The 15581-nt window shown below is 45.2% G+C and overlaps 1 protein-coding gene across 7 annotated transcripts in view; it reads left to right on the top strand.

Moving 5' to 3' along the window:
- The window catches only part of ephb1 (EPH receptor B1), an 83415-nt gene that overhangs the window by 26002 nt on the left and 41832 nt on the right, over positions 1–15581 (top strand). For 6 of the 7 annotated variants that reach the window (XM_085929610.1, XM_085929611.1, XM_085929609.1 and 3 more), the window contains exons 2-3: positions 1926–1990; positions 10283–10964. In XM_085929610.1, the coding sequence (XP_085785736.1) occupies positions 1926–1990; positions 10283–10964 (747 nt within the window). Of the gene's footprint in view, positions 1–505; positions 534–1925; positions 1991–10282; positions 10965–15581 lie in introns of those variants that run through there. The other variant, XM_085929613.1, reaches the window with a different exon arrangement.

The following is a 15581-nucleotide window of genomic DNA, read 5'->3' as shown; positions in this document are numbered from 1 at the left end:
ATCCATCCGTCCGTCCGTCAGTCCGTCCATCCGTCCATCCGTCTGTCTCTAAAAGAAAAGGGAGAATGGACTAGCAGGAGCCTGTGCGATTTGACTAAAGCTCTTGTGATTTCCCCGGAGAATGTGTTGGCGGGGCGCGCTACATTGGCTGCTTTCACGCTCGGATCCGAGCTCCCCAGCAAGGCGTGGCAGGGCTGGCGCTGTTCAAATGAGACAAGGCCTTGCTCCTCTTAAGGAAAGTGGCGATGGAAGGTGGGCGTGAACAAAGCTGTCAGCAAGGACGCACACTGAACATTGGGTGATATATTTGTTTCTCCGATTTACCCCAGTTTTATGTCTGAAGACATTTTTTCCTACTAAGTGGAGATGGAAGATGCCGCTTGCTATCATTGGTGTAGTAATAGCTTTATATATTTTTTTTCAAACCAAGAACACTTGACGTAAAGATGACAGGCGTCAACAGCTCCATTTGGAATGATTTGAAAAAGCCACATCTGCAGGGGCACGCTTCCTAGACCGGAGAAGGTAAAAAGGTGGGCGCCTAAAGACTTGGAACGTCTCCTTGAATGAGAGGCTGAGAGTGTGCAGCTTGCAATTCATCTTCCTCATCAACAACACGTGTGGGCGGTGCTAGCCAACTGTTTGCTGTGCGAAATGGATCACGTCCAAGTCAGCAACACTCTGACATCCCTCAGATGATCGCCTCCAATTTCCTTTCACCTATTTGTTTCCAAATACAGCAGATTCGGGGGAAAGAGATGTAGAATCAGTGAAATATATGTTTCCTGGTCGACTTAAAAAAAAAAAAAAAAAAAATGGTGGCCAGAAAACAATCTGTCAATCATTTTAAATATGAGTCAACGACATGGAGAGGATTGGGAATTTTTATATATATATATATATATATATATATATATATATATATATATATATATATATATATATATATATATATATATATATATATATATATATATATATATATATATATATATATATATATATATATATACAGTGACTGTTTCCTGTGAGTAGCAAGTCTAATTTATCTACTATGTGTCACAGAGGAAGGGTTCAAAAGGGAAGCTTCAGTTTCCAACTCTTTCTTCAATTTGACACCGCTTACGTTTTCTCTCTGCAGCGTTGCTCACAGAACAGATAGACATTCTTCCTTTCTTGTTAAAGATTAGTAGGCCCTTTTAGTGGCTCTTTTTGGACAGAAAACATTTTTGTGGCTGTCAGGGGATGGGATGGGTCACTTCCTGTAATTGTGACACATATGAAGTCGAACAATAACGACTTTCTACAAAGCTAGCAAAGGTAGGAAGTTGGGAAGAACATTGCGGAGCATGCCTTTGAGAATTTCTATTCTTTCATCCAGGAAGAACAGTTCAGAAGTCATCACTGTCGGACTGTTGAGAAAAGTCCCGATTCCTCGCAATCTCTTTTTGTAGATTGAAAAGGCTCGAGGCCAGCATTGTCAAGGGCTACGACCCAGTCTGGCATCTTCACGTCTTGAACCAGCTGTCATTATTCACAAATTGAGGTAGCGCTGTCTTGTCTTCTGTCAATGTTTGGAATCTTCATTCGACTTTTGAATCAGTCAGAGGTGTCCCTCTTATCAATCATGACCCAAATCCTTCATTTTGTACAAAGCAACTTATGGAGCACCCTTTAAACTGAGCAGTCCGAGAGAACGTGGACTGGAAAGATGATTTTGCAGTCTTTAGTCTTACTCCAAGTCTGGCAGAGATGGATGAATCGCTGCAAGGGATCAAAGTCTTCTCCGTCCGTTCATGAACGACAGTGTCAATTGATCACTGGGACCCCGAATGCACTTCATCTCAGTTGAATGATATTGAGAAGAGCTTCTTTTGCTCTAAGTCCTGACCTTTTTTCTCTCTCTCTTTCTCTCCTGGCTACAGAAACTCTGATGGACACTCGAGTGGCCACAGCAGAACTGGGCTGGACGGCGTATCCTAACTCTGGGGTGAGTCCATTTTGTCTGTTTCTTTTCCCAAACCCAGAATGCAAAATGTGATTCAGGACCAGGCAACACAGACAGGCAAATAAAGCCAGAAGGCTGGCAAGGGTGAGTGAGACTTTAGACTAAAGTAGTGCCCAGTGCAGCTCATATGATGGGTATTATTTTGGCGTATCCTGGCTCCTAATGACTTAATGATATAATGTGTCCCAGAGCGCAGAGCCTAAGTCCCAGTAAATGGGCACTGTAATGATACTGTATTAGCACGTTTATGCAAGGAAGTGGCGGTATTAAGGTGAAAGTGAGAGCTGAAAGGATGGAAATTCACTTTTTTCTACTTTCAACTCGTTCATTTGATGCACATGAAAGATGTGCCAATGAAGTCGGAAATGACAAGTCGTTTCGCTTCCTTTTCTTCCAACGACTCGTACGATGGCGTGGAAATTGTTAAGCTCTCATTCGAGCTACTTTGATTCAATCACGCATCGCCACGCTCCACAACCCACTCGTGGTGTTGCGTATGACCAAAAAGGGCAGCAGCAGCAGCAGCAGCAGCAGCAGCAGCAGCAGCAGCAGCAGCAGCAGCAGCAGCAGCAGCAGCAGCCGATGGCTGTTTTGCACATTTTCCACATCTTTAGGTCTTTGTGAGGCATTAGACACCGGTATGAACTACGCATTTATGGTTCTTCAACATGCGTAACTGTGGTCCGTCCGGTCAAGGCATGCCTCTGTGCTTGTTTTTTTCTTTAGTGCCATTTCTTTTATTTCATCGACCTAAAATGTCTAAAGTATTGGTTGTAAGCCTTCTGACGAGTAGAGACCTGCAGTCAAGGGAATAACTCAAGGGAGCGCTTACTGGTTCAACCTACGTTGCTCTTAGAAAATGCAGTAAAGGCCCTAACTCATAAGCACAATTGGATCCGGGAATGGTAGGCTGGGTATGAACAAGTAAGCCGTGACGTGAAGACTTAAGTACTCGTGTTACGCGTTGTCTGTGCCCGATGATGTCACTCCGCATTGCCGTCAAACTTGAGTCACGATCGGCATTGTTTAGTTATCATCCCATCCCAAGTTCAAGAGCTTTTAAAACCTTTCCGCTCCACATGCAACAGGGAGGGGCCAGTCCATTAAAGATAATAATGGATGTCTTTTATGTGTGTAAGTGTATATTAACATAAAATGCATAACATAAATGTATATGGCTTATAGGAAATACACTTCTCTTATGTGGTAATAGCCGTACGGTTGCTAAGTGTCGGGTAAACCTCAAGTCCCAGTTTAGGTTGCTATGCTATGCTACGGAACTCAGCTTTTGGGGACATATCGTACCTTAGCAATAATGGGATGTACCAGAGTTTTTTTTTTTTTTTTTTTTTTTGCCCAAGTAGCATTGCACTCTAGTTCCAGTGGTGTAAACACACGGACACATTGTTGAGTAATTTTCCTTTCAATAACACTTTGGGTTTCAAATTATGGTAGGTATCTTTCTCGTTAGTAAGCTCCCATGAGTTATTTTCAATCATATTTTTTATCCAATACCAGAGTAAAAAACTGCGAGATTCAATTTGCTTGGTTTTGGGGAATGAATGTTTTTGCTGCACTTCAGGCAATTGCAATTTTCACTTTTTTTTTCTTTTTTTTTTTTTTGCTTCAAGAAACTGCCGCCTTACCATCAGTAAAGTAGATCATAAAACAACCTGGTAATAGAACTCATTTATACAAAAGGCTGTTTGAGGGGGGAAAATGCACTTCAGAGCTTTTATTGGATACAAAGAAATTGTGTACTTGATGCTTTTTTTACGAGCAGTGAGGCAGACACCCTTCTATCTGCATGTAACAAATTCCCACTGGAGATGCCGTAGAAGAAAGCACAAAAGCTCCGTGAAGCAAAGCGAAGAAATCAGATGAAAATAAAAGCTACTTGGCCTTCAGACAACCACATAAACAAAAACGCAAGTTTGTCATCTGAAATCCCCCCCCCCCCTCTCTGCATCTTACTCGAGTGGTTCAAATAAAATTGGGAACCGACTAGAGTTGCTTTCATCCGGAAGGAGATAGGCGGGGATTAAGGGGGAGTGTGGAGTGAAAGGCGCTACGAGAGCGAGAAAAGAGGGGTAGGGAGGAGGGGGGATTAGAAGAACCCAGAGGGAGGAGGGGGGTGCTGAAGATCAATTTTGTGTCAACGCTTGTGGCAGCCCTGCAGACTTTCATCTTCATGTGTGTGTGTGTGTGTGTGTGTGGACCTAAGCCGGGCGGGGTTAACTCATGTGACTCGCAGGTCACAGTCAGATTTGTGCTTTTGGGACGGCGGGGGCTTAGAGGGGTGTAACAGGGTCAAAGGTTTGGCAGCGGCTGCTCCGACGGAGGCTTTCGAGCGTGTCCAAAGCAGGGCCAGTTGTTGCGCTTGTTAGGGCCCGCGGTGGAGTGCGATAACGAGACGGCCAAGTGAGCAGTTGGATGGGTGCTGAGGAGGGAGGGCAGGAAGAAAAGCCAAACGGGGCGTGTGCTCTGGGAAGATAAGTCCGAGTTTTTGGGGAAAGCCTTGGCTCGTAGCAGGTGCAGAAGAACAGGTGGAGAAAAAGAACAGATATCTGCTGTCGGCATGTTTCCAATTAGTATGTGCCCACATGTGGTTGGTTGGTTGGTTGGTTGGTTGGTTGGTTGGTTGGTCTTGCATGCCCGCACCCGCCCTGGATGGGGCACGACTGTCGCTGCTCCTTTGCGGCGTACCAGCCAAGGACCTGCGGCTTTTAACTGGACAGGTGCGGCGTGCACTTCCTGCAGCCCACTGAGAGCTGGCTTGAAAACAGCCATCTCTCCATCTGCTGACCATACTCAGTACACCTCAATTATTCATACACTGACAGGCTGTGGTTTAAAAGCACCAAATAGGAGGAAAGAATGGGCTGATTGAAAACAAGTTAGGATGGAGAAGAATGGAAATGCAACGTCACGCTTTGGTACATCTTCATCTCTTCATTCAAGTTACATGGAAATTGGACGTGAGCAGCACATGGCTTCTCTCAAATTGAACCCAGACCAAACTTGTCAGACCAGTGGGAGATGCCTTTTATTTGGCCTTACTGGTGATTAAATTGCCCCCAGCTCCGATGAAAGTTGTGCGTTTGCGGCTTTCGTTGTTTGGATGTCTGTATAGTTTTGTTGTTTCAACATTTGTGTGAAGGACAGATTTGCAAATATTTTTCACGGAGACGCCCACCAGTATGTACAATACCTACCAGCACGATATAGTGGGGGACGTGAGGGACTCGAACGACACTGCGTTCCACATTGCTCTACTCCGTCCCGATCAAATATTGATGTCTTTCCTGTGGGATTTTATCAGCGTGATTAACATGTAGAAACTATTTGGGATAAATGTATAAAACTGTTCCAAGTAAAACATTATGGAGTGCCATTTTCACCACTGAAGTGCATTTTTATATGAGGGTCGAACGGATCCATGCCATTTACATTCCTTTTCGTGTCACAAGATGATTTGATTTAGATTTGGAGGGCAGCAAGTCAACAGACCACCAAAGTGGAGATGGCACGAGAGGAAGCACCTTCTTGCACCCGTTTTTAAATCTTGCATTAGGCTATTAGATAAGTATCATTTATCAATGAGTTGTGTGATGTGTTATGAGCTAAAGAAAGAGCCTTCATTATCTTTCATTTGGGCGCTTTGATTTGAAGGTCCAAAACATGGGTCAAATCTCGGGTTACTCAATCATAACATAAAACCGTTTGCCGAATGGGTGGCCACTCATTAGGAAGTGTAAAATGGTGGTCGGGGCAGATGTTTGGAACCTAAATGTACATATTGATCTGGGCTGGGCAGTAGAAGCACATTTGACGTGACTTTTGTCCTAACGCCCAGCGACGAGTGGCCACAGTTCAATCTGAGCCTCATCAACGTGTAAGACTGCCATTATGGAGTGGCTGGTATCTGGCGGGACTTTGAATTTTTCAGACACCACCGTTCCCTTTCCATCCATCACGCTCAGCCGGGCGGAACCGGGCCTCCGACGCCCCTGCTAAATAATCATTCCCACGCAACTTCTTGCCTGACAGCAGGTCTCGTTTAATAACGGAGCTGATCACAAACGATAATAGCGATCATGCCGCCGCATATTTTACTGCCCGGGCTGTGCAAAATGTGCGCGCACTTACAAAACGACTATGAGCATATGTCTGGAAGCTTGCGAGGCGACGTGAGTCAATGAGGCAGGCGACGCTTTGCTATCATAAGCAGCCAGCTATTGCTCAAAGTGCTCTGTGGACTTCTAGCATATGACCCTCCAGGTTCAAATGCAAATAATCTCATTATTCTGGCACATTTGGAAGGAAACACTTCTCTGACTTCTGATTCTTGTCAGCAGTGAACACAAAGAGTATCTGTTCAATCCCGACCCAGTTTGGCTTCTCATATACCTCATCGCCATCCCTCCAGGGACCTTGGCCTTTACAAATATGGCAGTGGGAATGTGTTCAACTGCTTCTCATCTTTGTCCAAATGGGGATCATGTTGCACATTCACATTAGCAAGTAGATAAAACCCAAAAAAGCCCCTTTGTATCTAAATATGTAAGATCTGCTACCGGACGTTACGAACGACAAGTATACGTTTTTGTTTGATTTCTTTTCTATTATTATTATTATTATTATTATTGTTGTTTTCATTAGAGTTCAGATGTCAATAGGCTTCAAATTAATCAATTATAAACAAGCAACACAATTCCCATTACTTACATGAAAATACAAATTTAAAGGAACGCTGGAACTTTTTATAAGGATGATATAGTGGCGAAAACTGTGATTGGTTGAGAATTGACAAAGTACCCTGGAGCCAAAATCCCTTATTGGAAGCTGTCAGATAGCCGTAATAGGTACGCTATAATTTAATGGTGATTTATCCCCGTGATGAGTTTGTAGAAAGAGATGACAAGGAACATGTATTGATTGAATCTTTGTGACACCTGATTCCATTTTTATTTTCTAGTCTCATTTTGGTCTCGTTAAGACCTTGCCCATCTTAGAGGCTTTAAGGCTCAACATCCATTCCGCATCAATATCTCCAAACTTGAATCTGTATCACTTCGCGGTGACGAATTTGAAAAACACAAAGCGCGCGAGCGACTCCCTCGAGTATCCGTGCCATTGGCGCAGTTAGTCTCACATAAGTCAAACATTCCAACCTTGTAAACGCTTCTTACTACCTGGGCGGTTCCGACACAATCTTACCAGCTCATGTCGGAATATTACCGGCACGTGTTGTTCAGAATGTTTTTTGCCTTCCAAAGTAATGACAGACAATCAATATGATGAGCGGCCTTCGTGAAGGGAATGTATCGATGGCTTGACGGCAGCGGTCTGGGGCTGTGGGGAAAGGGACTCATCAGCCTGAATAAATTACACATCCCTTTCATTTCTGTCCGCACTTATGTTTTTCTTCGATCAATCACTCTGTCTTTGCTACACCCCTCCCATCGCCAGTAGCCCGGCGGGGTGTGACTGGTCATTAAGCCAAACATTAACCCCTTCATCTACTCACGGCTGTCCGTCAAACCGAAGAACCGTAATGACACAAGCACTTAAAGAATCAGAGCGGCTTCTGTATCGATGGCAGGAGCGACGCTATTAGAGTGGGTGCGTTTGTGTGGTCAAAGTGTGTGTGTGTGTGTGTGTGTGGGGGGGGGGGGGCTTTTACCATTCTGGCATTTCATCATCAAAACAAAATACAATGCTCGTATTGTTACAGGACAAAGACCATCGTGAATGAATATAGAATGTCCCCTGTTACAAACAGACGGTAAGAGGAAGAAAATAGCAGCACGTCTGCTGCATTTTATGCGGTGGTTCCATAAAAGATCATAGAGGATGTTAGAAGGCAATGTCCGGAGCCGTGCTTCCGTTTAAGATCACATAGGATGTTAGAAGTCAATGTCCAGAGCCGTGTGATCTATTTTCTGAAGCAAGTCAGGGGATTGTGAACCCAGGTGCAAAAAATCTTGTATTAAATCATGAATTATTAACTCCTGCTTCATGAGGTAAGATATTGGACCCGGCCGGCTGTATATACAAAGCCATTGAAAGAAAAAGAAAGGCCATTACAAAGTTTGAACCCACTTTGGAAATGATGACTAATATTCGATCGGTGTCTGTTGACACAATGGGGACACCAAATATCTGTCTCGTTCATTATTTCATGGGCCAATGAGTTTGTGGACAGACTCGAGACGGGCGTTATCGCAGACGCCTCGGGTTCCTCGCCGTCGTGAAAGATGGTGGTCATTTGGCTAGACGAGAGGCGGGGAAGACTCCCTCCTCGGGTGCAGAGGAGCCCGGGCGGGACGAGGCCGGTTATATTAATGAACAGGCAGCGCCGAAAGGGACAACTCGCCCTAACGCTGATGAATGGTCATTACCGGAAGAGGAGAGCAATGGGAAAGACTTGAGAAGACCCCGGGCTCACAGGGAGTTGCACTTGGGAGAGAAAAAAGCTTCCTTTGCACCCTTGGATTTGTGTCAAGTCGTTCATCACGCCAACGCTGTCATTTTTTCCACTATTGCTGGAATCTCTCGTTTTTCTTGGGTTGGATTTACGACGCCGGTTTGCAAAGAGTGACGACAGTCGGTGGTTTCGCAATATGAAGAAGGCAAAGTACGCTTTCGCCCACTGGCATTGTCACATTGGCAATGCGCGTCCTTCAATAAGTTTGCCGCTTACAGTGACGGTTCTGGTCGCCTTGGTAACCTCGCACGTTCCTAAATGTATTGAGCCATTCCCTCACAGCTCTCTTCAAGTCACCTTCATTATGAGTTTGTATATTGGCTGGCAAAATCCGATTGGAGAAAGTCTTGAGCAGTCCATTGGGGTCGCTTTGAAAACTGAAGCTTGAAAAGGTCAGAAGGGGGACGCGCCGGGAGATACACTGCACAGGCAGGAAAATGGCATGAACTGGTTGGAGGCCCGCTCGCTCCACTCTAGACCACATGAACTCCTCCTTGCCTCCGGCTGTTAGGATTATTGCTACTGGTGAGCTAACACACAAATAGATAAATCAATAAGTGAATCAATAAATAGATAGATAAATAAATAAATAAATAAATAAATAAATAAATAAAGATCAACTGAGATATATTTGCCTGATCATTTCAAAACGCTTTGGCACCTTTTTCACACAGCTGCATGTATTTTTTGAAAAGCAAGCAGCCTCTTTTTGTTTCTGTGATTTGCAAGCATTTTCGTCATGATTTGGTGCACTCAGAGCAAGGGAGCGGCTGTTGTTCGTCCAACATAGTACTTTCTGGGTCACACCTGCAAGGAAAAGGCCGACATTGCGCTTTGATTTTGTACGCATGCAAATGTCTTCCATGCTGCCATGTAGTGTGTCTAATTGAAATTCAGTAGAACCTAATTTTGAATTTGTTATGCAGCATCTTGTATAATGCACCACCTGAGTGGCCACCCCGTTAAGCACCATATCCAAATAGCGTTTGTTTTGTTTGTTCATAGTTATGATTTTGTGTATTTTCGACAGGACAAAAACAAAACAATCCAAAAGCTCAAACCTGTGTCCCCAATGCGAGGCTGTATTTCTCAAAACAATTCCATTCCACGCCAAAAAATTCTTCTTTAGTCGCACTAACCTATCAAGGCTGTTCTCTAATAATTGAAGACAACAGGAAGCCTGAAGTCAATCCTTTAAGTTAAAAGGCACAATTATAACTGACTAATTAGCAAAAACATTGGCACGGAGCCATAGTTAATTTGAGTTTGGCCTCAGGATCAATATTGACTTTCAAATAAGAAACAGATGTCAAGCAAGAGGGAGCTCTTTTAGCCACAGAAATTATTTTATTTCCTTATATTAAATTGTATGGGTCTCGTTTTGATTACTTGTCTGTTTTGTTTTATGGAGCTGCCGTTGTTGTTAAAGTGTTGTGCAAAAAAGTCGAGATGAGTTGGGTGGTTTGATTTGAACAGCTAACAAGCTAGCCTGTGCTCTGAACCTAAAATTGGAATATGTAAAGCTCTTTTTAAGCCAGGCCTTCAGTGCCTGTGGTCTGTTTTTCATTTTGGGGGATTTTGGATCTGAACCTAAAATGTGACTATGAAAAGCTTTTTAAGCCGAATCTTCTGTGCCTGTGGTCTGTATTTTGGATCTGAACCTAAAATTGGAATATGAAAGTCTTTTTTTAAGCCAAATCTTCAGTGCCTTTTGGCCCGCTGACAATAACACTGTGTGTGTGTGTGTGTGTGTGTGTGTGTGTGTGTGTGTGTTCTCTCCTCAGTGGGAGGAGGTGAGTGGCTATGACGAGAACCTCAACACCATCAGGACATACCAGGTGTGTAACGTCTTTGAGCCCAGTCAGAACAACTGGCTCCTCACCACCTTCATCGATCGGAGGGGAGCGCAGCGCATCTACGTGGAGATCCGCTTCACGGTGCGCGACTGCAGCTCCATCCCCAACGTTCCCGGCTCCTGCAAAGAGACGTTCAACCTTTACTACTATGAATCAGACGCCGTCATTGCCACCAAAGGAACCGCTTTCTGGATGGAGGCGCCCTACCTCAAGGTAGACACCATCGCTGCCGATGAGAGCTTCTCGCAGGTGGACTTTGGAGGCCGGCTCATGAAGGTCAACACGGAAGTCCGCAGCTTCGGGCCGCTCTCCAAGAACGGCTTCTATTTGGCCTTCCAGGATTACGGTGCCTGCATGTCTCTGCTGTCAGTCCGGGTGTTTTATAAGAAGTGCCCGAGCGTGGTCCAGAACTTTGCCGTCTTTCCGGAGACCATGACAGGTGCCGAAAGCACCTCCTTGGTTATCGCCAGGGGGATTTGCATCTCCAACTCGGAGGAAGTGGATGTTCCCATCAAGCTGTATTGTAACGGCGACGGGGAATGGATGGTTCCCATCGGCAGCTGCACTTGCAAGGCGGGCTTCGAACCGGACAATGGCAACGTGTGCCGAGGTAAGTCGGAAGAATCCTTTCTTGCGTGAGGTTGTGAACTTTCACGCTTATTAGTCATACACGCCGTCTTTTGTTTCTTTCCTCTGATCTCGCTTTCTTAACGTCGTTCAAGCAGTCACGCTAGCCGGTTTTGTCAGAAAAAGTAGTCGGAGGCTTGCGGGAGAAATGTATCGTCCGTCTGGGCTCTTCTTTTTGACATTAAAAGTAGTAATGATTGACAGTTTGACTTGTATTGTTTGCTAATTAGGAGCTCGTATGACTATTGGGAGATGGAAGAGTCGCATTGCGGCACGGAAGATGGTTTTGTCTTCTACAATGTCACCGTTTTCGCCTTTGAAAACAAGTCACGCTGAGTGACCGCTTGAACTTTTCAGGTTTTGCAAATTTCGTCAAATGAGTTATTGACTGAAAATGTTGCTCATATAGTACCTGTGTACTTAATGACGCTTCAGTCTTTGTAAGAGAATACCTCGGAACGACAAGCACGCTTTCGCCATCGCCGCTTTTCTGTATGGTAGGGAAAAAGAATGAATTGATTGTTTTCACTGGTTCATCTTGGCATAATGGGCCGTACCGCTTCCTTGATCACGTTCACCTCGTGCCTTCTCCGAACTCACATTAGCGTTGATTGTCAATCTGTTGCGAACGCCATCCATCTGCGCACCTTCCGTTGCAGATGGAAAAAGGTTTTTGATTTATTTTTTATTCAACCTCATTCTGATTTACAGAAGATTCCGAAGGATGTACATAAGGATGAGGCTGATCCGTCAGTTGTCTGTTTCACTTTGTCGAGCCTTCGCCGCTCCATATTCCAGCGCCCTCCGTCCTGCTACATACTTATACGTAAACACGGACAAATATTTGCTGCGGGCGCCTGGCTCATGGTATGATGCCTTCCGGGTTGGCCTGGCTCTGGCGCCGGGCTGGAGCGTGTGTGCTGCTCTGATAACATTGATTGATGCACATTGGCTGTGATCAATAGTCAGATACGTATGAAAGCAACGCAAAATCTACAAAGCAAAGTGTGTACGGCTGCGCCCACACTAAGTTCACACTTCTGTGAAATGACTTTCAATTGAAAAGTTTCTTGTCTGAATTCCATCGCATGTGAATGAATTCATTTTACTTGACTTTCTTTCAGGGAAGGCGTTTTTGTCAAGAGTAGGGGATTTAATCTCTGGAAGTATTCTTTGTGTGATTTCAGTGCCAAGTAAAGAATTTGTTAGATTTCCCTAAGCCCAACATTGTCATTATTATCATGCCTCAGAAAGGGTCTATCAGTATATGCACACAGACACCAGATGCTACGAGAGAAATTGAGAAAAAAAAAAAAATCTGCATCGAAGAAATAGTTGCAAACTATCCGAAATGGGACAAGACTTGTTTCTAATCATGCTTTTGTGCTGTGATCACATCAAATGTTCAGGACTCGCATTTTATCCTCTGTCATACTCTTAAATGTATGTATGTATGTCTGTTGTTCCACTTGTGAATTCCAAATGTCAATATTCTATTCTCATGGATCCCGTGAATCAAAAGCATTGGGATTGGAACGCGGGAGGGAGGGAGGGAGTCTTGACTCTTGGTGTCTCAGCTTGGCCACCGCTGTCAACACCGCCAGCGCAAGCATGCACGCACGCACACAACCGCTGTGTACGCTTTGCTTTGCTTTGCTTTGCTTTGCTTTGCTTTGCTTTGCTTTGCTTTGCTTTGCTGTGCTGTGCTTTGCTGTGCTGTGCTGTGTGCAGTGTATACAGAGCCCCTGAAGGCCCTGCAATGAAAAGAGTTATCTTTCAGCAAGATGGATGAACTGTGTGTTTTCCCACTAATCCCCTCGCCGCCCTTTGTTAAGCACCTTCAGCAAGTCCATGGCCCGCTGTGAAGTTTCACTCGCTCCGATTTCTGCTTGTCTCCCAAATGAGAAGAGAAAGATTCACCTGAAGTGGGGCATGCATATTGGTTTTCGTGGAACCCATTCATGCCATAATTAAGCTCGTACGTCAAATTAGGCAGTGCTAATTGCACTTTAGCTCGTCTATATCTTTGAACTAGTGGCAGGTATCATGGCGTCTGCATGTTAGGTGTGTGTGTGTGTGTGTGTGTGTGTGTGTGTGTGTGTGTGTGTGTGTGTGTGTGTGTGTGTGTGTGTGTGTGTGTGTGCGTGCGTGCGTGTGCGTGCGTGCGTGTGTCCTGCTGCGAGGCAGGCAGAGGGACCGTGTCATGTTGTTGCTCAGTCGCGATGATGCCAGCGTGCCATCCTCATTAGCAGCTCTCACCCAGAGCAATTTGGGCAGTCCACCCACTCCTTTTCTTTCGCTCATTGTCCCTTTTGGCTATGGAAGCAATTTGATCTGGTAAATCGACTGGGGCCACATCCAAAATGTCATTGTGTGCGTGTTTGTGGGTCATTTTTCTGAATTTGGCTTCTTTTGTCTGCATCATTTCTAGATGTGATTTCTGCCTTTGCCATCCCTACGCAGTGGTGAAGATTTGACCAGACTATCCACGTGTTTTTCTATTTTTTTCAATTTTTACTATCCATTTTCACTCTATCACTTTCCATAGACTGACATTATTTTCTTAATAATGAAGTCTATCTGACAAGAAAGCCACGGAGCGTCCGATACCTTATCCCCGATACATATGCATTTTTTTTGTGTTACAAGCCTACAGAGCAATGGGAATACACTTAGGTACATATATATTTCCTCTCCCTCTTAGGCTCCAGTGGGCTTTTGACATGCTGGCACATTCATTTTCCAAATATTCAAATAACTTTATTTAACATTCTGCCGGCTGACAGTGGCAGCAGGAGATTCACAGCCCATTGAGCAAGTGTGTTTCTCTGGGCTAAGTGCCCATTTATCATGGCTACCTTACTTCTATCTAATGGCTGCCATCACCAGGCAGACTTTCTCAGATACTATAAACACATATACTTCTTCCAAAGATTAGCACCGCCCTTGTGTTTGCGTGATGGGGCCTTTTAACCAAACTAAGTATTTTGTTTAAGTTCAGCTTTGACTGTGTCCACTCCAGCAAACCTCAGACGACTTCTTAATATGTCTTTCCTGATTGCAAGGAGCCTGCCTGCGTGGCTGCCTGCGTGGCTGCCTGCCTGGCTGCCTGCCTGGCTGCCTGCCTGGCTGCCTGCCTGGCTGCCTGCCTGCCTGCCTGCCTGCCTGCCTGCCTGCCTGCCTGGCTGAAGGGGCCTGCAAAGTTCCACTGAGCTATTAGAGCCAATTCCAGCCCAATTGGCCTTGTCAACTTCACTGAGTTGACTTTGCACAGAAGCATCCTGTGTTGGGACCAACTAAGTCACCTTGGAGGAGGCCAATTTTGTCTTCCTGAGCTTATGTTAACCACTGAATGAACTCTCTTAACTCTTGATAGTGCTGCTCCTTTTTGTGGATAAAGTCTCACAAACAACGGCGAAAGCAAAACGCAAAGAAGCCGAAACACCCACAGGGAACCCATACGACCGAGGAGAAAATATCCCCCCCCCCCCCATATTTTTTCAATGCATTTGCGCTCTGGTGTTCGCAAAGGCCACGGCACACGGCTGACATTTTCATCCTCATCAAAGCCCTCGGTGACGTGGCGCTTTGCCGACCGAGTGTTTTCCCCCGTTAATTTGCCGCAGAGAGGCGAAAACTTCTTGTTTCCTTGGCTGTCAATAGTTTGAATAGAGGGAAGGCAGAGAGCACTGGTGTGACCCAAACAAAGATCTCTTTGAATGGTGGGGACCCAAGCGAGTGTGCGTAATGGCCCCCAAACACAGATGCGCTGCTCCCACAGTCATGGAACGCTAGCTGCTAATGATGTGAGGGGAATCTAGAGATTTTTTGTCCCCATCATAATAGAAGTAGCGGCCGCATACAGTGCTTTTTGTCATCCTAGAGACACGCTCCAACTTGGATTGTCTTCATGGTACCTGTTGGTTGAACGCTTTTGCAGTTGGAATACTTTGGTCAAAAACTAGCTCCCCTTTAAAAGCAAGCCTGCTTCTCCAATCCGTCTCTGAGTTTACCCCTCGGCCTGGCTTCTGTTTTCTACCTCGGCTGCCCTTCTTTCCTCTCCTCTCCCAACGCGAGACACTGCGATACACAAAAGAGCCCTCACGCTGGGCAGATGGCGGCGACTCTGCTTAATTTGCCGATGCGGCCCTCATCGCCTTAACACAAAAGCCCACCGCGACCAGGGGCTCTGCATCACCCTCTCACTTTGTCGCTGACCTCCATCAATCAAATCGGCGCCTTTGTGCTTTCGCGATAGGACCGCATCATTAAGGATGCGCCAAAGACGATGGAAAAGGGGTGGGCATATATATATATATATATGTCTGTGTCCCGTCACCTAAATAACAATGAGGAATAGTTGTGTGTTTTCCTTCTTCTTCTTTCGCAAATTAAACCAGAACGAATGACTTTCATGACCGTTAGTTAAGCATGATTCTGAAGAATTAGGTTACCGCGGAATGTTTTGGATTCACAGAGACAAGAAAAGAATGTCTTTTGATCTGGTTTGGCCGACACAACATGGGAACTGAATCATCTCCACCAGACCCTCCCTCGTTAACCCTCGTTCTGCTTAGCGGTCGCCATCGATACTTGCTGT

The sequence above is a fragment of the Syngnathus leptorhynchus genome, chromosome 14, assembly GCF_054491065.1.
Source record: "Syngnathus leptorhynchus isolate UIUO chromosome 14, UIUO_Slep, whole genome shotgun sequence".
Classification (NCBI taxonomy): Eukaryota; Metazoa; Chordata; class Actinopteri; order Syngnathiformes; family Syngnathidae; genus Syngnathus; species Syngnathus leptorhynchus.
Note: the sequence above shows the minus strand (reverse complement) of the source record. Positions and strands in the feature narration are given on the sequence as shown.